Source organism: Anser brachyrhynchus, assembly GCF_964034855.1.
Source record: "Anser brachyrhynchus genome assembly, chromosome: 1".
Classification (NCBI taxonomy): Eukaryota; Metazoa; Chordata; class Aves; order Anseriformes; family Anatidae; genus Anser; species Anser brachyrhynchus.
In genome coordinates this window covers 119,337,422-119,362,085 of record NC_137694.1, presented here as the reverse complement: position 1 = coordinate 119,362,085, position 24,664 = coordinate 119,337,422, and the positions used below count along the sequence as shown (strand labels likewise).

The following is a 24,664-nucleotide window of genomic DNA, read 5'->3' as shown; positions in this document are numbered from 1 at the left end:
TTATTTTTCTAAACTTTCTAAACAACTGTTTTTCATCTTAGAAATCAGCTTAATATAAATATCTTAACATGACAGTCAAAAAAAAAATGAGAATGAAAAGTGCCTGAGTGCTCTTTGGTATTCTGATATCTTCAGATTTTTCACCTTGCTGAAAGTTTCAATGATTTGTTCCAATCTAGAAATCAGGGGGAAAATTTGGAACTCCTGTAAGTCCTATAGCTACAAGTCTTCTAAAATCTAATGCTTGTTACAGTGATCTAAGCTGTATCTAATGATGATGTGCTACATAAAACTGAATGCATCCATGACTGTCTTCTTGACAGTCTTCTTGATCATTTGGGGCGGTATCCAGGAAAAAAACTATTTAAGTGTACCATGGAATTTAAAAAGTTCCATTCTCCATGTAACAACGTAAAGAGAAAGAGATTTTCCCCACTGGGTGGCCTACTGCTTTCTCTCACCTTCCTCATCTATACATGACCACACATATCATATTAGAAAACAACGTACCTTTCTCCAAACAGGAGCATTCAAGCGCATGTACACATTCAAAGACTTCTCCAGCAATGATTGAGTATACGGATGAAATACTGAGCTTCTTCTGTGACCTACTCTATTGACTGACCAAAAAGTATCACCCTCCTCTATCAGAGATACCATAACCCTTGGTTTGCTTTGCTCTCCAAAGAAGGACCAGTTCATGCTCCATATAGGCAACTGCTTTGCACCAGGAATGGAAGCTTCTTTATATGACTTTTTCTGCCCGTGCTGCTCCCAGTTGCCTGCTGCAGACATCCCGGGAATGTCTGTTTTTTCTTCTTCTTGGCTTATGACAGCCTAACATTTTTCCCTCTGGATCTGCAAAGCACCTAGATGACTGTTGAGCATTTTTGTTTTTTAGGCTTCTTTTTTCAGTTGGGATATTTTGTAACAACAGCAGATAAAGAAAAGGGAAAAAAAAAAAGATAAAAAGAGATATATATTTTTTTCCTTTGGTAAATAACATTGAAAGCAACATGAGTGCTATGTAGTGGTAAGAACAAAATATGATCCCACTCCGCATCTTGGAATATTTTATATATTTTTTTAATACAAAGTAAGCAGAGATGCATAAGAGAACATTTTAGCATGACAGCATTAATCTGTGTTTCATTGTGTCTGTCAGAACAGGATTCATGGGGATAAAACCTGTGCTGAGCAGGAGCATTCTTTTCAAACTGCAAAAATGACATTTCTGAAAGACAGCAATGTGAATTTTTTATCATCTTCATTAAAAGACAAATCCTAAAGTCTTTACCAATGATCAAATAAAATTTCCAAGTTAGTGCTACAGGGACATTTTGGAAAGATAGCATAATGCAAACTGGTATTGGTGTTTAGCGCAGCCAGGACCTCATCTCTTTCCAACAATGAGATACACTTTCTGTCATATCATCATGGACAGTACTTATCTAAGGTAGTGTCATTCAAACAGCCAAGTTTTCCCACTTAGTGAACAGAAACTACCTAAATGAGATATGATGGAGCTTCTTGAAAGGCAGAGGAAGAAGAAATTAAAAACCAAAACCAAAAGCTAGCGAACAAAGAAAAACCTTAGGTAATATCCATCAGCTTCTGCACATTGCTCAGATAAACTCTGAAATATTATGGGAAACTCTTCACTTCACCCACCACAGTGGTCAGTTTTCATCTGCCCTGCATGCAAGGACTGAATACTCGTCAAGAACTTTTTGGTTCTTTCTCAGTGTAAATAAAGAAAATGTTTTTACAGTAAAGACATTTGTCATCTGCAGATCTCCAAGAATTTTACAAGGGAGTCAATATCTCCGTCTTGCATATGGGAAAGCTGATAACGATAGAGGATCTGACTTACAATCACCCAGCAATAAAGCCTGGAGAGTCCTAACGTCCAGACTCCTAACAGAGGGCTTCTTTCACAAGCCCACGTGCAGAAAGAACATTTCACGGTACTAACTTAGGGATCTGCTTTCCATATCGTAACAGCTATCTCCTTAAAAAGAAAAGTACTGATCACTATGAAATAAGACAGGTGGATGAATGGTGGAAAGATGACAAGTGATCACCTTAAATGGAAAACACAAGCAGTGTAGACAGTCTGCTCACATGTCATTCACAGGTATGAGTCTATACAAGCCAGTTTTGCAAGAGCTTGTAGTTCTGTTTTATGTGATTGTGTTTCAACTTCAAATCTTATTGGCTTCTGCCCACAGACTTGTCATCTCTGGAAACCCCAGCTTATGTTAAGTACAGGCCTTTTGAGGTCTGTGAAAGCACATGGAAATTGAAAGAGGGAAGGAAAAAAAAAAAGAACTGTGAAGGGAGAGGGAGCAAAAGAGAAAGCACAAGAAGCAAAGACAGAAAAAAAAATGAGTAAGGGAAACAAGAATGAAGAAGATTAAGAGAAGGGAAGAGTCATGGGAAGAAAAATAGGAGGAGAGAGAGGGAAATTTGGTTTTAATTATGTTTATTGTAGTACTTCATGCACAAAATTACAAAGTGAAAACAACTTAAACAGCTCTGCTGCAGGCATGCTAGGAAACAATCCATAAAGCAAGAAAACATTATACAGGAGCTCAGAGTGACTTACTGCATTATTCACTCTGTAATAATTGCCAAAAGAAATTAACGAGTCTTTTTTCAATTAGTTTGGCAGATAACTGGAAAGACTTATAGGCTTCTTTCCTGCAGATTTTTAACCTAAATAACAGATAAAAGACAACTAAGACCTTTAGAAGCTGGTTGTAAAAATACAAAGTTAGCTGTGAGCTGTGCAAGAGAGGCACCCCTGCCCCAGAGCAGGACTCATCATACTAGGGAGGATATATTAATATAACAGAAGACAATCCCTGCTCAGGGAACTCAGAGAAAACAGCAGATAGAAGAAACAAACTGTTCTGGAAAACACGAGAAGAAAAGATTTAATAGGTTCAAACAATCCCAACAGATTCAAAAATGCACATACAAAACTGGCCCAACTTTCAGCTACTTGGGTAGTACAAGGGGCAAGCACAATAGGAATAGTCAAATAATTTAAGTATGACAAGTTTTGACAAGGCGAAGTCATGCTGCCCAGAAGATTGCATATTCTTCCTTGATGATTAAGGCTACCTAGGACACAGATACCACAATCTTTCCAAATCTTTCCATTTCCATTCCACATTTAGGGCTTTCCCCCATATTCCTAAACCCATGCTCGTTTTATTTTCTCTCTTGAAAGAAGGAGGCTTCAGAAAACCCTTTGACCTGAAGGACTGAATGGAGAGCACCTCTTCTTCACAGTGGATTTCGTTATTCCCCCTTGGGTTTGGATGATGATCACAAAGATTTTTTCTTTTCATTTCCTTATTACCCATTTCTACCTTTGAACTTTTCTAATTTAGAAATCCACTATTCTTCATCACCTTCATCTCAGACATCTAGCTGCTGGATCTTCCCTGAAAGCTGCTACCAAGGCTGGGATCGTTAACTGGACAATCAAGGAGAAAATCTAGATACATGTTAATAGCAGGGTATTCTTTCTCCTTATAGCAGTGACAACGTATCTTAAAGTTCCCTGTCAAAATGTCCTTGGAATCTGCTGAGTGTTATCCTTGCCAAACACATTGTCACAAAACTTCTGCTTCTTTCTAACAAAAGCCTCTGAACGGCTTGGTACAATTTCTGGCTAAAATAACAGTTTTTAAAAAATCCATTTTAAAAAACCATCAATAACTAGCAACAATACTATTATAATGAAGTGTCTACATTCACAAAAGTTATATGTATATGCAGCACTATCTGTGTGTGTCAGTGTCCTGCACAGTGTGACTTGGTACCTGAGCTCGGAGCATTTGGCACACCTGCAATATCAAGAATAGAGTGCATGTCACTGGAGGAGTTCTACGAGTCATCTCACTGAGAGTGATTAATTGCTGCGGCATGCTGGCAAAGCTTGGACCAGCCCAGGGATGGTGCAGGGACTGGAACACCATGCATCTTTTATATCACCAATGGCCTCCAGTGCTCACTGAACACACCTGCCCAATTGGCCAGTTGAACAACTGATGCATGCGACTTTTTGGAACAGGCTGTCTCCTCTTACATCCTGAACCTGCTACATGAACACCGCATTTCTCCCTTAAAACAGCCTATCAGCGCAAAAGGGTGTCCATGGAAACCTTTCTTGCTTTATACTAGCTATTCAGAGTGTTGCTACACTTTCACATCAGATTTGTTACCGGTGCTTATTCATTTGGAATGAAACAGTAAACTTGTCTGGAGACGTCCTGAATTATTCACAGACAACATGTACAAAGATAAGTCAGGGCATGAGATGTACTTCAGTGGTGAAGCCAACGTGGTATGTAAGAGTGAATGATGCTTGCGTGGCTTTGTGGGAGAGACGGGTCTCAACCACGGTGAATGACTAGGAATTTGTAACACTCATAAAGACCTGCAGGCCAATTTTCCTTTGACAAGGGAAATCAGGGAAAGTTTTGACACTGTTGTAGTCACTAGTAGTGGTTTGCCCCACTTTCACTGTGAATGCAGGGTTGAGTTCTGAAGTCACCTCCAGTTTTGTATTTGGACTTTCAAAGGACCAGTTTGGTGGGCACACAGAGGCAAGTATATCTGACAGCACTTAGACAGTTAATTACTTCATTATGCCTATCAAGGAAGTAGTTAGATGACGAAATGTCATTGGCTATGGTTCTGGAGCCACAGCCAGAAAACTATACATAGAAGTTGGACAAATCTATCCAGATTTGTTATCCAGCATCAGATTTGAGGTCATTTTTCATAGAGTAAAGGTATGCTCACCCTACAAATATTTGTGTCTTCCAAACAATTTCTGCCTTCCTCTGAAGTCTGGTACCAACAGAGACAGAAGCTAGGATTTGTGAACCTATTTGTGAACCATTAGTGGATCTACATTGAGAAGAATGGGTCCAGTTCTGATTGCACATCACTCCAATGTAAGCTCTAATGACTTTGATTTCTAGCCTGAGTCTGCAGGATTAAAAATGGAAACATGACTTATAAAGCCATCACCTAAACAGGTTGTCATGCTCTTTTAAAAACATATACATCTATTACTTCAAGAACAATTGAGGGAATCTTCCCTCGGAGAAGGCTAACACGAGCCTTCACAGTCTCCAAGAGATTGTCCTTTGGTGTCCCATTAGCACTGCAATGACAAGCAGTCCATGTTTCAACACTGGAAATACGCTGTATTTTCACGGCAGCTAGAAATGGCAGATTAAGTACAAAATGGGAAATTTATTTTGAAATCACAAAATCTTTGAGAGAAGAGGAACTTTGTTCTGATCCATCTTTAGTCATTGAAAGACTTAGGGAGGCATCTTAGTTTGAAGACTTTAGTCAAAAAAGCATGGTCCCACCTGCCACTGCACAAGCCAACAGATTTAAAAATAAGAGAACTACCTTCCTAAACCACCATTAGTTGACCAATTTGACCACTAGGAAGAAAATTCTGTTTATAAATGATATGTTCCTATTTAAATGAACTCAAACTTCCTTCTATGGTATCTTTATTTTAAAATCAAATTTAAAATGGTTAGCAATTTTTCCCTGAAGCAGCTTACAGATTTATGCCATCACAGTTGGTGTCTGACTTTAAGCTGTCAATAATGTAGTACTGCAAGATGTTTTTAACTTGAATTATATATATCTTATATTTAAATGACTTTGGAATTGTGTATAGAGCCTTGTTTTTAAACACTTGTTCTCTTTCTGTAGATTGTGTACACGTGCACAGTTTGTTAGGAATCCAAGTATTTTATGATTCTGATACTCCTACAGAACATGAATAAATATTCAGCAATGTTTCAAATTAAGCTAGTGCCCCACCCCAGCAGATCAACTCTTCAAACAGCCTACATTCCTTTACCTGGGAGTGGAAGGAAATCATGAAAAAAAAGTAAATAAAGGAGTGAGATGGAAAGCATTTCTGCTGTGCGATTATCCTGATTCTCAACTTGCACTCCCTGAGAAACAAGAGGGAAGAGCAGTACTTGAAGTATCCTTTCATCTCAGTAGAGAAAAACTGCTTACAAACCAGTACTACTACCAGTGCTCACCTTGACCCAATATCTTACTCTGGTCAGCCCAATGAATCCAGAGAGAGATAGCAATGCTTTATGTTTTAAAAGCATAGCAAATATGAATGGGAAGCCCGTCACAGTACTGCTTCTGCCAGTCTCTTACTATGGGTATAGCAGAGGGGAGGAAGATTTTTCAGAGCATCATCTCTTCCACTGTACAGAGGAGAGTTCCTCACACTCAGCTGATCTCCCCCAGATTACTCTGTAAAGTAATGCTAAGTTTGAGTTCCTGGCTCCCAGTTTAATTCTCACCTATAACCTACCTAATGAGTGTATGTGTGTGTGTGTGTTTGTGGGACAGCATATTTGCACACATATGTATATCTGAGGATAAGTTCATCCACCTGAACCGACCATTACTGCAATTGCCCGACTTTCTCTCTCAGCTCTCCAGTGGGAATAGCTTAGAAGTTTTGCAAGGCTTTCCCTTTCCTCCCACTGTAATGATTTCATTGCCATAAACCAGCCTGCTAGTAGATAAACTGATGAATCTTGCCCCATGCTGAGCAAAGCCTTGGTGCAGGGTCCGTATTTTGTCAGTTAGTTCAAGATGAAACTCACATGTTTATCAGTCATATACATGGGAACGCTGCTGTTCTTCAGCAGAGATTTTTGCCTTCTGAAGAGGCGGTTTGTGTTCCATATATCCTCTGAATCACTTGCACATTCTGCTTTTCAGATTTTGGCATGCAACGATGACACAGCAAATTATACCCTAGTAATACAAAAAAGATAATATTTTGCTAGCAACTGTTTTTAAGGCTGTGACCAGCCGGTCTGAAATGGTACCTTCTCAAAGGGCTGCTGTTACTCCAGCTCCTCCGAGTCTTTAATTCCCAGTTTTTAAGCTTAAAGGAATGCAGCATGTTGCATAAAGACATTCCAGCCCAGATCATACAATAGTGGGTATTTCAGTAAAGTATGCTTTATTGACTGTAAGAAGAACATCTTATATACTGTGCCTTGTTCTCATGACAAGACATCTTCGACAACATCTATGTATGTTAATGATACTGGGAGATAGGGCTACCCCTAAATTCTTTGCACCTCCAAAAAGACACATATGAGTGAAGGAAACTCCATTGCACAGCATATGCAGCTACTTACTTACTTTGACTTGACATTGATGGATGCATTCAAGTATTTACAAGCTGCCTGATGAGATGAGTCAGAGAAAGTTTGAAAGAAACAGCACGGCTGACACCCCTGCTTGAAGGGGGAGGAAGTAGGAGGGAAAGATTGCCTTGAGATCAGAGTTTGTGGTTTTTTAAAATGCTGCTGCTTCACAAGCCCACTCTTTGTGCTGGAGTAATTATGTGGGTGTACAAGGAAAGAAAGCTAAGCAGCTTGAGAAAGGTCTGGCTGTGGGGAAACCCAAATTTAAAAAGCTTGAAGAAGTAGAGCAGCTCAGTAGTCCTGGAGGAGGACATGCAAGCTGTCTTTGCAAGTGCCTTGAGCAGTTACTGGGACAGTCCTGGGACACTTTGGGGTGCAGGTCAGTCATCCATAGGTGACAAGCTCACCTTTCCATCCTCCTGCCTGTACAGCTTCTGGGAACATCACCCATGCTGTGGCATTGCATGAGATGTAAATTAGTGCGTTTCTCCTGTAACTCAAAAACTGCAACCACAGGAGAATGGGAACAGAGGTGGGGACTGGTGGGTCAAAAAGCCATCCAGACCTCTTCCTCTCTTCCCAGCAATGTGTGTGACTGGGCCCTGGAGATGTGCAGTGGTATTTAGCAGCTCCAAGACCTCTCACTTGGAGGAAGGCTAGACCAATGGCAGGGGACAGAGAAGCCTCACTGGAGATGGTGTCTGCCATCACTGACTTTTTAATGAGCAGAAAGCAGAAAGAAATGTGCACCCTGCTCTATGAATTAACATTTTTGAGTTGTCGGGCAGGAAATACCTGCATCGAGCTGGGAAGGCACTCCCATGAACCATTGCACTTAACTCTTTCCCTTCATTTCCTTGGCAGATCATGTAGGGCACAGAACAACAGTGTAGACAGAAAGCCAAAGCAGCTGGCTTTATCCACAAATCCGGAGAGGGGTGGTCCTCCACCTTTCCTTATACCACCTGCCCATGTCAAGGTGCAGGGAGGGCAGGTGCCTCTGTGAAGCCAGCGGTGTAAGGGAAGAGTATGGTTAAAACTTTGACCTCATCCCCATCCTCAAACAGCAATTATTGTACTGTGGCCATCACAGAAAGGAAAACAAACCCCTGGGTAAAGGGCTGGTGCAGCTAAGTCCCCAGCATGGAAGAAGAGGAGGAAAAAGGCAATTTCAGCTGCAGAGTGTACATTGCTCCTTCCCTAAGGGGAAATTTGTAACGTACCTGTGTACAGTGACAAACCAAGGATCTGAACTATTTTGTGTGGCTGTTTTCATTCTTGAGATAAGCTCCCTTCACAGCCCATTTAAGGCAGCTCCAGAAACAACCTGGGAATGTCTGGAGCATCTTCTGTCTGCAGCTCACACAACAGCGTGCCCGGGTGAGCCGCACACTGGCTGCGGGGGCCTGGGTAGAAGTGCAGCTGTGGAAGTAAGGGCTTGTCCTGGATTAACCACCCCAGGACCTAACCAGGCGCTGCAACAGGGGCATACCCTAACTTGCAAAAGGAATGTGATGTATAAGAACTATTCTCCACCCAAGGAAATATCACACGCTACCACTTATGTTCTTTTATATCCTCTAGGGGCTTGAATACTTTTGGGTGCTTCCTGTTCCTAAAAATAAATAAATAAATAAATAGAGAGAGAGAGAGAGAGAGAAAGATTAAGAAAGTACTGGAAAATCCTAAGATGGCTGTCTTGTTCTGACGAAATGAGAGTATTTCTCTCTTTAAAAGTTTTTTTTTTTGTAGAAATCTCTGATTGCATTACAAGATATTTTATTTCCTTGAAATTTCATTTTTCTGTCAGACTTCACTGAAAGGGATATTTTTCCTGTCAAATCATTTGTAACTACACAAAAAGGCACATTTTTCCTGAAACACTATGGTGGTGAAATTTCATTTGGAATGAAAGACATTATAGAAATGTAGGTATATTGTTGTTGTTGAAAATAATTTTACGTAACAGAAAGTTGATGGACTTGCAGATCTTTTTTTTGGATGGGCTATGTAGTTATTGCTCATTTCCCAGTGCTAGCTGCCCCTGCTAATGGCCATGGGAGAACTTTGGTGGACTGCAGTGGGGACTGACTTGGGCCGCCAGTACCTGAAGTGAATTCCTGCTTTCTTTTAGGAGTACCGAAGAGCAATACACTGACTGGCAGAGTGCAGTGAGGAAATTAGCTTAATTGCTAAAGCAATAATGCTTAATACGAATCATGACACGTGAATAAAAAACAGAAGAAAGAAGCCTCTAGATGAAAAAAAAAAAAAAAGCTATATGAGATTTTAAAACGTTCCCTTGCATGCATATATGCGGTGTTTTGTACAGTAACCATAAAAATGACATGGTTGTTTTATACCTTTCAAGTACAAGCAACCTGTTTTGACTTTGTAGCACTTGGTGAGTCATTAGAGAAACTGATCTTACTAAAAGCTTTGCCATTTCTCTTGTTCTTACTGTGATCACTAAGAAAGAAGGCTTGAGTAAGATCCATGCTGCAAAATCAAAGTAATGTGCATGTTCAGGGTCTCCTGATCCCTGCCATGTGCCAGCCAGTGTAGTGGGCTTGTTCTTCCTTTGTCATGGCCCGGCCAGGTGCTGACTGCGGCCCCACAGGCTGCACCAGATGCTTTCGTCCAAGTGCAGCAGTGGAGAGGAAGCGAGGGTGCCTTTCTGCCCGTAAATCGGCTCAGACACTGCATCAAACAGCGACTGTGATGGCACATGGCCACCCACCAGGTCCCGTCCCTAGCACGCCCATGTGCACAGAGCCCTTTGAGCCCAAGCAGAAGCTTCAGGCGTTGCTCTTGTACCCAGTCCATGGGTTTGTCCCCTGCCTGGGACCTTTGCCACCACGGCCACCCCCTAGCTGATGCACAGCCCCCCCTTTGCAGCTGAACTCTGCAAGAAGGACAGGACAAGCTGGAGTGAGAGGGCAAAGGCACCAGAAAGACTTTGCCCAGAGTCTGTGATCACACCATTGCTCTCCTTAATAATCAACTACTAGAAGTGAAAGCACTTTACAGAAAGAAAAGCAACAGCCAGCCTATAAATAAAGCATTGCATTCCTTCTCAATGTCATTTTTTCCCCCAAGCAATCAATTGATGTTTCTGCAACAAAGAGGTTATCAACTCGTGAGTGGGAAGGGAGGGGCCTGACGCGAGCGTGAGGGGCTTATGTTGCAGATGACATACTGCAGAAAGACGTGCTCCCCACATCCACCTCTCCCACAAGATGTGGCACATCGTATCCAAAAAATGTGAGAGCTCCCTGCATTATAGGATCATTTTATCTCTGAATCCAAACATCTGTGCATTTTATTTTATTTTAAGGATGAATAAGCAACTATGCGTGCAGAGGAGCAGCAGGGTATTCATTTGCTTTATTGTTCATACCTGCAATCTTACTCTGACTGGCGGTGTATGGTATTTTGCCTCTGTGTACCAATGGACTCTTCACAGTGTCGGAAAGCTCGTCAATAAAAATAACTGCAACAAGAAAGGAACAGCTCTCCTATTGTGCGGCACTTTCAAGTTATCTCTTGATAGCAAGTGGTCAGATGTCACCACTATAAAACTGCAGTATTGTGGGATAATGTATAACCTGAATAATAAATCCAGCATTGTATTCCTTTCACATCAGATATGCAAGACCCAGTGTCACTGCTTTTCCCTTCAGTTTAACTGGGGTTGGTCTGTCTGCTTAAGCTGAATGTTCTTCTGACTCCTACTCCTTTCTAAAACTAACCCACTTCATCTGCTGCCTGAATAAAAAGCTTCGTGTTAGTCACGACATCTTCCTGCACTGTTTTATTCACAAAGTTTGACAGAAAAATACGTGTTATGAAACTAACTTTTAATGCATGATGGAAATAGGTCCGAACCTGCCTGGGCAGCTGTCCTTCTGTGAAATTTAAAGCAGCATTATGAGCTCTAATGTGTTTTCACCCTACTTGATGTGTTCCCAGGCTTAGATACCCACTGATCAGACCAAAGACAACCGTGCTGCATGGACAAAACGCCCATCAAAGCCAGTATTTCTCTTCTGACTGTGGCCAACATAAGGTGCTTTGGGACAGAAGGAGACAACTAAACTATGGTGATTCTCCCCACAGTATGTTGCCATCTTCCCACGATCTGCTGATTACAGCATTCTCAAGCTAGACATAACGCTCACGGTTTTAATAGCTCTGGAAGAGCTTTTCTTCCATGGTTTTGGTCACTGTATGAAGCAATTCAGTTCTTTCACCCCGCTGAATCCCAAGTAATTAGTTAATCGTATTTAAAGGTCATAAAATAAAATATTTTATTAAGTTGTTTCAAATCTTCTGTCTGATAACATTGGATCAGGTTGTCCGGAGAGGCTGTAGGATCTGCACTTTTGGAGGTATTCAAAACTGGGCAAGACAAAGGAGGGGCATTTGGCCTCTCTTTGAGAGACAGTTAGACCAGATTACATCCAGAAGTCCCTTTCAGCCTAAATTTTCCTGTGTATGTGTAAATTCTCAGGGTGCTCACCAGCCTTTTTTTAGCAAGACGTACTGAAACACTTCTTTTTGCTTTCTTCTTAACCATTCACCATGTCATTTATGATCCCATAAAGCACTGCAAACCAGAAATCTTCCTCTGCTCTTGCCAGGTCTCTCTTTTCCAGACTCAAGAGGGATTATTCTATGTAGCCTCTCTGTGTCAGGAAGGTGCTCCATTCCTCTGTGCATCCCTGATGCCCTTCTCTGAACCATTTTTTTTAATTCTACTTCATCCCTTCTGAAGTGGGGAGGGGGGACCAGAACTCCTCACAGGGTGTGAGAGGTCAGCAAACCAGGTATTTTTCACTATTTTTCATTATATTTCAGGAAAGTGGTATTTTCAGACAGTTCTCTGGACTTCTCCTAATAATTCCTACCTGGTCAACGTTTTGAGAGCCACTGAGCCATAACCCAACATTTTCTCCATAATGGCTCCTATTTCTCTTTCCTGAACTTGTTCTTGATTAGAGTCCCACCTTATAGCACTCTCACTCCTCTGTTTTCCCCGTGACTCCTCTTCAGTCCCGCATTACTCCTTCAGGGGTGACACTGGTATCTGGCCTCAACAGAATACCCTAGCTTGGTGGGAAAGGCTGTGGCATAGCTGCTGACCACCACAGCCATGTCTGCTGCCATGCCCTCAGCCACACAGCCCTGCTCCTCTCCTGCAGCAGCTCCAGGGTCCCTCTGCAGTGTCCTGCCACACTTCAGAGCAACACCACCCCCCAGCTGAAACTACACCCCTTCAGGAAAAAAAAAAAAAAAAGAGTAACAGGTAGTTTTCTTCCCCAAAGGTAGTTTTCTTGAAGTGGTTCTGTGAAGGATTCTGCGAAGGAGCAGAGAACATTTGAGGCAATGTAGGGGATGGAGTGGGACTGTGGGAGAAGGGCAGATGGTGGCAGTACACCACAGCAGCAGCTGTTACATCAGCTTGGGCTGCCGTGGGACTGCAGCTGTGTACACGCTTATCAGAGAGGAGCCCATGGAAGCTCATAGCCCGAGGAAGGAAGCTGCTAATGAGCATCTTTCCTTTTTCCCTTTCTCACATGCAAAAGTACAATTCTTTTAATGATAACTGATAATAACTATAATATGTCATGATTACAACACATTTTTTCCCAGAAGTTCCCAGCCGTCTTTACAAAAAATCTGTCCTCACAAAGCTGTGTGAGGTATATAACATAGAAGGCTGCCTTATAGAAAAACTGAAATACAGGAACTAAAACAATGGGACTGAGTTCATACAGTCTGATAGAAGCAGGCAAGAAACAGGACTTAATGGTCTCAGCCTTCATTAATGTCTTTAACCACTAGAAAAACTGCTCATGCAGAAGGAAGAATTCCTGACCATAATACTGCTGGGGAGGATTAGTAAGAGTGAGGAGAAGTCTAATGCAGCTGTCTGAAGTAGATAACTAATTCCCTTTTGTGCTTTCCAGGTATCTTATCAATAGTAGAGACAGTTGTCTTACCTTGTAGTATCCGGAGCCTTTCTTCCAGCTTCTCTTCCCTGAGTAAGAAAGCTCGGCTCAGATGTCTCACACAGATCAGGAAACAATTTTCTGTTTGGGCCAGACTACTCCCTAAGTCCTTTCTCTTCAGAAATCTGAAAAAGATACACCCTGCTTTTCTAATAATAAATGAGCATACTGTGCCCAGCCAAGGGTGTCTTTTCTCCAGCTATAGCCCCTACTAGCAATCTTTGTTGGCCTGAGTCAGGAAAGCATTTCAACATCTTTTCATATCTACCCAGTTCAGAAAAACACCTCAGTCAGGAACATTTGCACGCATTTGTGAAGCCCGTTTACTTGTGTAGAAAATGAGTATCGTATCGTACCCACAAAATGATAAAAATAAAATGGACCACTCTGACAATAAACCAGCATAAGCCTAACGCAATTGGTGGGACTTCCATGCTTGTCTAAGGTTTTAAATAGTCCATGCTTTCTTAGTCCATACTTTCTTAGCATAGAAAGCATAGTAGCATAAGCTACTAGTAGCATAGTAGCATACTTAGCATAGGCTTAACATAGCCTTCAAAAATGATATTTGTTTGTGTAATTAGAGACTGTACTGTCACAAGGGAGCCAAATTCAGACTCTGTGTGCAACATGAACATTGCCATTTCCTGCCATTTGCTTAAAATACATTCTTAGTGTGCTCTTTTAGAGGTTTCTTTCCCTCTCTCCTTTTCAATACTGTAAGGCAATTGTAATTATATTGTAGTAATATTGTATTATTATTTTAAAAAATATTTTTAAAATAATAATAAAAGATTAAGGGAGAGGGGAGAAAAAAACAAAAACAAACACACAAAAAAACGACTGTTCTCCTAACAATGGTGATGGTGCCAATCCTATGCACTTCTGAACATCAACAGGAGAGAAGGTCTTTTTCTGCAGACTCTGGGAGCCATAACCACACCAGTCATTTCTAGCTTTGCAGAGCCTGACTGTAATCTGAACTGCCATCAGGAAATTAGACTGGCCCACCAAATGCTTTCTGACGGTAGATCCCTTAGTGAGTGAGGAAGAAATGTGGGTATTAGTCTTTAATTCATGCACACACCAAGGTACTGGTTTTCCAGAAAAGTGAAGAGATGTCTCTTGAGGAGAAACGTAAGGAGCAGTAATGTCATGGAAAAGCACACTGGCCACCTAAATCCCAACCTAACGCATGACCATACCATACCCTGAATGTTGCTGCCCCCAGTGGAGTGTTCCATCATCAGAGGACACCTTACTGCCCATTTAAAGCACCCTACTCCAGTTAAAGCAAGAAGAAGACGGCAGCCCTTCACATTCCTGATCAACATGTTTTCTACTCTGTAGCTCACTTACATGGAAAGCACAGCCCACTTTTGTGCAAAACGTCACTAAGAGAGAAAGATACCACTCGTATGCTAAATGCTGTCACTCAGATTCACCTCCTGCTCACAGGACCTTTAGACTATGACTGCACATGAGGGCTCCAAAGGACATCTGAAGCTGTACTGCAGCACCTCTTTTGCCCCATGTTGAGCATGTAGGGCATCCAGGGAAAGACAAATTCAGTTTCAGTTTCATTTTGGTTTCGGTCTGCCTCACACATGACCACATATTTTGCCTCTGATAAGAAAAAGCCAGAGCTTTTCTTCGGTTACCCCAAGAAGACCATGCCCTGAAATCCTTGCAGAGAAGAGAGCTGTGCAAATCACTTTTCTATTACCAAAACACGACGTGCAGAGCAACGAGCTTGGCTCCAGAACCTGAAGATAACACAGGATGCGGGAATTGCCTCCCACCCTGGCCACTTACCCAGAACCACATCCTCTTTCTCAGGAACAACCCAATGTTTTTTCTCTGTTGCCTACTACAGACCACGAGAATAGTGGATGTCCCACTCCAGTCTTAAAGTGTTGTTTACCCTGTTGTGAATACCATGTCTTGGCAAAAAGGGATTTTCAGAAGAAAACTCACAGCTTCTGTAACCAGAGCGCAGAGATGCTCTCCTGTTCTTCAAGGGCTGCTTTCCCATCCTGCAGTAGTTTTCTGTTTCTGATAGTTCAACCATGTATTCTTCAAAGCAAAAAAATACAAATTTAACCACTTTTTCCCCCTCTTGTTTTTAACTACACAATGGTCTGTCTCCCACATTAAAACATCATGAGATGGCTTAGCTCAAACCTGTACATTAATGTACATATTTTCATGCTGAGATAATGTTTAGTAAGTTCAGTCCAGCCTAACTGAATAGCTTCTATCCAACTGACATCTATGAGGTAGGTTCACAGTGACTGAAACTTAAACTTGAAAAGAATTGCCTGGATACCCTTCATTACTATGGCAGACAGTCTGTAAATATGGAAGTACGATTTGTGTTATAACAACACTATGTTGATTCCCATCCTCCTATATCAGGAATCCCACTAAAGCCCAGGTCAAGTCTATTCTTACGTAAGCATTCAATACCACTGGCATTCAGTTAGCAGCTCCTGTGCAAGCTCTGAAGGGGCTTGATTTCTACAGTGAGTATTATTTTCCCTAGAATAGGACAAAACTCCATGAAGAGGAAACCTTTTTACATCTGTGATGGAGTCATACTCTCATCTATTCTCACAAAAAGATGAAGCCCAGAACAGTCAGAGTTGACAGTATAAATTAATCCCTCTTCATATTTGTCTTGCAGTTTAATCTTAACCTGCATTTGTTTAAAAACAATCAACTGGTCTCTATTTCAATAGTGGTTTTGTATGCTCTAGAATCAATTTTCTCTGTTTGTACTCTCTCCCATCCCTTCACAAGTTTAATCACCTTATTAAAAATGTGCAAGAACTATAAATATCAGCAAAAGCAAACCTTTCAACCATGAGGCTGAGTTGAGACATGCATATCAGTAAACACATTTCCTGAGTAATAGCACACTACGCAGTTTGTAAAATGCAATTACGCAGTAGCAACTCTTATCAGGAAACGTATTTACACTGATTCCTTGTAGCAATAGATCAAAGAACTTATTTTACTGACCTATATCTGTACTTAATTGTGCAGCAGTTTCTTACATAAATAAGCAAATCGTCTTCCTTTCTCTGAATAATTTCCTACTAATGGACAGCAGCTTTCCTGACGTAGATGCTCTGCAAAGATTAATTTCTGAAGACTAAAACTGTTGTTTGAATTTACTAAAACTTATCCTTGGAAAGTTGCAGACATCTGACACATGGCTCTCTGTAGAGGAAAAGAACAACGGTAAACACAATAAGGCTGCCATCCCAAGAAGAGAATAACAGGTGAAGGTACCTAGATTTTTTGTCTCTTCTTTATTTTCTCTCTCTCTCTGGTCTGTACCCATCCAATAAATAAATAAATAAATAAATGATTAGAATAGGAAAGTTTAAGCGATATCCAGCTAACAAATGAGGACTGAGGTGCATGGAAAGCTCCAGAGACCCTGGCTCCCACCCCTTTAGCAGTCAGGGGACTGCAGGGTTTCTCTGCTACCCAGCCATCCAAGGAGAGTTACAATGAGATAGGGCTTCCAGTATAGCTTAGCAGCATATAGACAGTCTTTTACAGGGGATTTAAAATATTCTGCTTCCATCCTGCTTAAAAACACAACGAACATAAGAGATCCCCACATGAGTTATGTCACCTCTGGACTGTTGCCCTCCACACAGCCCCATTTATTTAAGGGGCACAAATCGTTTGACTGCTTCAGTGCAGCGAGGGATACCTGTGAGCATGTTTGCAGCAATTAGCAGCATGCTCCTGACAGCTGTAGTTTTTGTGCCAAGAGCAGTTGGGCTGAGAAGAACAGCCACAGGAACAAAGTTTTATTGAAGACTGAGTAAGAAGGTCGAAGTCCACAGAGCAGTCCAAGGACCCTGTCCTTTGGACTCTTCTCTAGAGATGCTACAGAAATTTCTGATAGAATAATTTTTGTTACAAAATACTGACTTGTTAAAAATGGCGGTTCTTACACAAACAGCTGTTTGAGTGAAACTTTCAGTAAAAATAACAGCTTTTGTTGCTCCAGGAGCCAACATATCTACTTTGCCATAGTCAGACCAGAGATTCCAGTTTCAGGACTGGTTGTGTTCCCAACCAGTATTGTTTCATAGGAAGAAAAAAGCACCTTCTCCAAGCCCACCTACTGGAGTAGTTTCCGCTTTTTAGTACAAAAGCTTGCAGTGGGAGCATGCATCTGAGTCTCCCATGTCCTCCAGGAGTGCTCAAACCCACAGCCACACAGTCAACCTCTCTTAGAGAAGCATGAACAACTTATATGGCCAGAGATATTTAAGAAGACCCATCACAGAGCAGCTGATGGACTGATGCCAGGGGCATCCCTCTTGGCATGTGAGAAACACAGCTCAAGCAAAATAAAGGTTTAAACCTGTTTCTCCCATAGTCCCAGAGTAAAGCCCAAGCGTCAGGGTACCACCTAGTCCAGAACAAACTTACTCTTTTCTCTGTCTGGAGAATGCTTCTACAAGTCTGCTTCATCCTAGAACAACACAGGAACATTTCCCACCCAGTAGCATTGTCTATATTTGATCTTGAAAAGGCAGAACCAGTTAGACTAAGATTTCCTCTCACAAATTTATAAGCAGATTGGCCAAATGAAAAATTTTGTATTATCTCAATAAGCACTGTCATTACAGGTAAACCAAACATGCAGAGCATTTCATTTGTGTGAACTTATCTTTCAGGAAAGGATTTTTCTATATCTGGCACAGGCTTCATTTAAGCAGAAAAGTCATCTAAATTGTTTAAGTTAATAACATTAGAGGAAGAAAGTAACCCAATGCAAATCCAAATTGTAAAAGAATTTTGTAGATTTGAAACAGTTCTTCAAGTCAGGAAAACCAAAATATCACCTGGAAGTTTCACAAAACCTCAAACTCAACTAACCTTAGTCTGTGATTATTATGGGGAAAGATATGATACGTTCATTAGTAGAACTGCCTGTGGAGGTAGATCTGTGTCAGTAGACGCTGACATATGTGGCTGTTTGTCCTGTCGTTTCTTGCATAGATGCTCTGAAGTCTCTGACTGACATTTACCAAGCTGTGCAGGAAAGAGTCATGCATGTTCCATTAGTTCTAAGAGGAGATGTGCCGCTGCACTTTTTTTTTTTTTTGAAAATTTCCATCATAACTTATACTGTTTAAACATTTTGCGTCGTCAGTGAGGGATGACACAGAAGTAGAATAAAAACTGATTATGGTTAATACTTGAGCTTGCAGAATATTTGAAGATGCTGGTTTTGCTTGAAAGAAGGAAAGAAACTGCCAGTCGACAAAGGCAATCACAGTTTGGAGTGATGAAGAGCAGTTTAAATCTGTATCTACCTATATCAAGTAAAGATCCCTTTTAGTGGTGTTCAGGGAGCAAAACTGTTTGGGAAGCTGTTTGGATATTTCAGTGTTTGCAGTACAGGCCCAGAAACATAAACCTTAGAGGGACAGTAGCATTTTCCTTGTTCAGGAGGTCCACATTCACACAAGACAAAGCATTCAAGAACTGAGACCAAATGTGTAGCACTTGTCCCTGCCTTTGCAGGTACCTTCTTAAAAAGCAGCAGCCTCACCTCAAGTAGCACACTGGTTCTTGGGAGACGTGATATTGAAGAAAAGCTGTTAACAATGAAATCAGAACTTTTGGACTCAACTTCTCTGAGAGCAAGGAAAGCCACATGGGCTGCAAAATACGTGCCAGTAGTTTTAATTAAGTGGAAAACAATCACAATGTTTTAGACACCGGCTGAAAACATTGCCTGAATTGTTTTGGCTTAAAAACAGAAAGGCTGCCACTGTACCTCACTATCTCCTATGGGCCAGGTTGCCTGGCCAAGCTCCCTTTATGCAAAACCTCACAATACTCTTTACTATTAGTATTATTAATTTAAATAAATACTTTTTAATTAAAAACGCCAGCTACCAGAACATTAAAAAAAGCATTAGTTACTCCTGTTGACAAAAAGTGGTGTTTAAAATGATCTGTTAATCCATATGTGATAAAGTATGCTTTGAAATGCGTTAATGTGAGTTAACTAACACATTTCAAAAATGCCACCATTTATTTTCTCAGTCCACATATGTCCTATGGGAGTTAATGAAAAAGAAAGGAGGAAGCCTGAGATACTAGAAAAAAAAACCCTCCTGCAGATGCTGATGGATATAGTGGTCCCAAAGAGGCCACTGTTTTCCACACCAGCTACATATGGTTTAAGCTTCCTTTTATATAGCGACTGTGGCAAAGGAGAAGGTCTGTGAAACGTCACATCTTTTAGTGTCAGATGAACTATAGCCTATTTTTAAGGCCAGAACATTTGAAATGCCCAGGTTGTTCATTTAACATGTACTGGCTTACTAGGTAAAGTAAATTAAAGACTGAGGTGGCAACAATGATAAGCAGTAAATTTGTTTGTTCAGTAGGGAGCTGAAACATGTCGGCTCGTGCTTTGATCAAGTTAAATTGAGAGGTTTCAAAGTACACACAGGAAATGCTCCAACAGATAAACTTTGCCCCTGGAGGTTTGTCCTAGCCACTTTTCAGCCTTCTGTACTTTGTTATCTGTTTTAGCAATTCTGTAACTTCAAACTCAGAGAACCTATGAAGAAAAGTGACAGTGATAAAGGTCAAGGGTTGACTTCTCAGGTGATGGACAACATAAAGCCTTGCTCTTAAGTGAGAGGCTATTGGGCAGTTGTTGGTCAAAAATTAAAAAAAAAAAATAAAAAGGAAGGGAAGGGAAGGGAAGGGAAGGGAAGGGAAGGGAAGGGAAGGGAAGGGAAGGGAAGGGAAGGGAAGGGAAGGGAAGGGAAGGGAAGGGAAGGGAAGGGAAGGGAAGGGAAGGGAAGGGAAGGGAAGGGAAGGGAAGGGAAGGGAAGGGAAGGGAAGGGAAGGGAAGGGAAGGGAAGGGAAGGGAAGGGAAGGGAAGGGAAGGGAAGGGAAGGGAAGGGAAGGGGAGGGAAGGGGAGGGAAGGGGAGGGAAGGGGAGGGAAGGGGAGGGAAGGGGAGGGAAGGGGAGGGAAGGGGAGGAGAGGAGAGGAGAGGAGAGGAGAGGGAGAGGGAGAGGGAGAGGGAGAGGGAGAGGGAGAGGGAGAGGGAGAGGGAGAGGGAGAGGGAGAGGGAGAGGGAGAGGGAGAGGGAGAGGGAGAGGGAGAGGGAGAGGGAGAGGGAGAGGGAGAGGGAGAGGGAGAGGGAGAGGGAGAGGGAGAGGGAGAGGGAGAGGGAGAGGGAGAGGGAGAGGGAGAGGGAGAGGGAGAGGGAGAGGGAGAGGGAGAGGGAGAGGGAGAGGGAGAGGAGATTTAAGTGGTTTTAAAAAACATTTGTTTTAAATGTAGTGAAGTTGGTAAATGATTACTGCAAAGCAGTATCCCCACATGCAGTTGGGATCATTGCTACGATGCCTGGCTCCTAAATGACCTGAGCCTCAGACTTGATTGACTGCAGATCAAAGAAAGAACAAGCTCTCCCTGAGACCTTCCCCATAGATAGACATTTATCAATAAACATTTTCTCACAAGTGGATTCTCTGTTGTCTGAAATGAGGCCTGTTCGCACTATGGCCTACCCCTCTGCGAGAGGGCTCTCTGGCAGGCTATTTTCACAAAGCTTGTAGGAACTCAATTTTCTTTGAGAGATCAATCGGTTGAAATTTGTCAATAGGTTCAAAAGATATCAGGGATATGGAAGTGACGGAGATAGAAGCACACACAGTATGATTGCATCAGCCTTCTTTCTGCAGGAATCAGGATAAAAAGTTGTCACAATATCAAAATAAATAACTGAGCAGGCATAATTCCTACAAAATACCAATAGCTGGCCAAAACTTAATTTCTGCTGAGGTTGGAAGGTAAGGGTGAACTGTCATTTTGCTTAGCGTTTAGGTACTTTATCCTATGGTATTTACCTGCTGGGAAGTGAGGACGCTTCAGAAGTAAAAACATTTATTTTTTTCTCTGAAATGAGGAACACAGTAACTTATCCCATGAGAAATTCATAAAATCTCCAGAAACTGGAAGAGGAAATAGCTTTTTGTGTGTTGCTAATCTTTCATTTAATTCATGACACTTATACAGATTCATTCATACAACTCAGAAGTTATTACCACTGACTTTTCTCTGTCATGTAGTGTTTAAGGCTGACAAGTTATTTCACTGTTTGGGAGCTCAATGTAAACACAACTACACAGATCAGAGAGGTACCTCTGTAGGAGGAAACAGTCTCGGTGGCCGTAATACTTCAGAGTGTCCCAGAGTGACCCTGAAGGTAGATATCGGGAAAAAAAATCACATTCTTGTTACTGAAGCTGAGCTACCAACACACTGAGTAGACAGCGTCTCATACGTAATTCAGAAGCTAACTTCTATAAAATCCCTTGCAAAAAAAAAAAAAAAAAAAAGGTGGAATTTTGATATATTTGAAAAATATTTTGTTTAATAAAAAAAAAGGAAAGAAATCTAAGAATAGTAAACAATGCAGAAATTTTTCAGTATTAAACAATATAATTATTTCTTATTTTATTGATAACCTATTGCACCACAGAAACAGATAATTATGTTCTTACCAGTATAGGACCAGCTAAAAAAACCTGCTGTTGGCAGAGCACAACCCCTAGCCCAGGGGAGTGACCTATTGACTGGAAAGCAACAGCAAAGCTAACCAGTCTGCTAGCCCAGTTACTTTTTCACATACACTTCCCTTTTCCAGGAATTAAATATTAGAAACTTCAAGTACAAACCGAGAAGCCAAGTATCTGCTTCTCTCCATTTCCAGTCTATCATTTTTAATCATTCCTTCCTTTCCAAGTATCTTGTAGTCTTTATATCTTTGTCCCATGTAAGACATTTTCCTTTAAAGAACAACATACGTACAAACAAGAAATTTTCATTCTCTGCGGTGACTTGGGATGGTGACCACGACTGCTCCCGATCACTGTGCCCAGGGTAACACACTGTGGTGAGTACTATCTGTATTTGTCACTGTATTTGTCACTGAACAGCTGGATTGAAATTCAAATGGCTGTTGCATGTTTCTTCTATGAACTTATATATTCACATTCTTATCTCTGCGCAGTCTTCTGGACAATCCCTTTGTGCTTAGACTGTTTTCCTGACTCCTTCACTATCTTATATTAATTTCTTATTAAAGACTTCCCTCCTGTGAAACCTAGAAGCTTTATTTCTTCCCCCAATGAAATCTTAACTGAGAAAGAATAGTTATAACAATAATTTGACTGGGAGAAGAAAAAAATTACAGAACTATCATGCTACTCAGCACTACACCTTCGTTTGCAGCCTTCCTGCTTAAATTTTTCACTTTTGCTAGAAATGGAAGCTGTTTGGAGCTGAAATTCTGTTCTCATCTCTGTTGAAAACATGTAACACCAATTCCTCAAGCAAAAGTAGTTCTACATTTAAACAAGAAGCAAACCACAACCTGAAATCATTTTGATTAAGAGCTAGCGAACACTCCAGACAATTCATAGCACTTTTGGCTGTAAGTTCCCAAGCCTAGCTTCTTGTTTGAGGTAGATCAAAAATACTCCCAAAATAAACTTCCCTACAGTATTTCCGTCAAAACCATAAAAAGAGCTAGAGATGAAAAAACTTTGAAGCGTGCGCACCAAAGCAAGAGGTCAAAGTGCTTGTACAGATTGGGAGAGAAGTCATGGTTTATCAGTGACAGTGCAATTACAGAGGTTTGACTTCTGTTTGTAGGACAAGGTCCTCTCATTGATGGAGAACCCACCGGGCACGGAAAGAAAGGGATCTTTGTCTGAGCAGCAGCACATGACAGGAATCCTCGGGACCAGCCGACTGACACGGCCTGCGGGGCCTGCAGGCACTGGGCCTCTGCCGGCAGTGCCCATGCTCCGCTCCTGTGAGCTGCAGCCCCCTGCCAAGCCTGCTCAGCTCATCTCCAAGGGAACACGGCACCAGCCTTTCAGAACGGTGGCTGTGTTCATGGTCAAAATACACATATACATTAAAAAAAAAAGGAGGAAAATGCAGCCCCCCCAGGCGGTGCTCGGCCAGGCTGTTCTCAGAACAAGGCCGTTTCTAGATTACAGCAGGTATCTTTGTCAGAGCTCAAGGCCTCTCAATGGAAGCATGTTTTGTGGTATTTTGTGTGTGTGTGTTTTTCCTCAGACATTTCAATGGGAAAGTTAAAAATAAATGAAACGAATCAAAGACTTTTGGCTGCCACTGTTTCTGCTGATGCCTCCTCTAGCAAAACGCAAGCTTGATATGGTGCCTGAGAGCCCTTCACAAGAGAAAATGGGCTTCTCCACATAAGATTTTACAAATGCAGTCTTCCTTACTTATGACTGAATAATGTTTTATTTCTGAATGCTTATGCTTCCCAGCTATCAGTGAATACTTGAAATAGCTCTTCTGTGCAGTAGGAAACAGCCTAACAAGCCTAAGCTCCACCAGGCAGCTTGGGGGAGAGTTTACAAACGCTTCAAGAGCCTGTGCAAGAGCAGCCCAGGTGGATGGTAATACATAAGGGAGTCCTGTGCCAGAATCAGGGACAGCATTACACGTGGAGAAGAACAGGCAGCCAAACAAGACCCCAAAGTGGCACCTTATATTCTAGCTGGATGTAGGTACTGAAACCTGTGGTCGCAGTTGCAGTCTTACTAGATCTGAGAGAAAATCTAAAGGGAAAAGAGTGTAAGCTGGAGTGATTTGGGGCTTACAGGGACAGTCTTACCCTAGTTAGGCACTACAGGGAATAGATGAGTAAATAATGAGTAAATAAAAAGTTGAAACAATAGAAAATTGGAAAAGAAAATAAACTCACTGGGGTTAAAATTGTATCAAATTCCTGGTTTTATCTGGGGAGAGAGGCACAGAACATACTGGCTGGGGACAAAATAATGCTGGAAAAGAATGAAGGGCGTGATGATGACTTCCAGGAGGAAGTACCAGCAAGCATGGAATAGAGGTATAAGAGTCCAACCACAACACAGTCTCCACAAATAAATTCAACTCAGTTCTCACAGGGAGGAGAAATTTAGCTCCAAGGCAGAATCTAAAAGAGGGACCAGAGATGCTCATTGCTGTTAGGTACAGAGTCAGCAGAAAACGCTCCCACATGTATGAACTTCCCAAGGCACTGTAGGAAGACAGGTTGAACTCCACATTTATAGGTGGTCCAAAAAAGAAGCAAGTAATTAGTGAAGGAAGCAAATGACAGCATAGTGTTTTGAAATTCCTCTCATACTAAGTAGTTTCCTGTGGTTTTGTAAGAATGGAGTGGCACAAGTGCCATTAATAAAAAGCACCCTGCAATCAGAGATCATGTAAGGATGAATTCAATACTGTCCTTAGGCATTTCACAGGAAGCCAGAACAAGTTTTTGATGGTATAATGGGTGAAAGGATTTACATAC

The 24,664-nt window shown here is 41.6% G+C and overlaps 1 protein-coding gene across 1 annotated transcript in view; it reads right to left on the bottom strand.

Moving 5' to 3' along the window:
* LOC308188097 (uncharacterized protein) overlaps positions 1-21,478 on the bottom strand; it is a 163,218-nt gene extending 141,740 nt beyond the window's left edge. The window contains exons 1-2 of the mRNA XM_080576751.1: positions 21,469-21,478; positions 15,233-15,331 (exon numbers count right to left, since the gene is read on the bottom strand). Of these exons, the coding sequence (XP_080432877.1) occupies positions 15,233-15,326 (94 nt within the window). The 5' untranslated portion in view covers positions 15,327-15,331; positions 21,469-21,478. The remainder of the gene's footprint in view (positions 1-15,232; positions 15,332-21,468) is intronic.
* Between the last annotated feature and the right edge of the window lie 3,186 nt (positions 21,479-24,664).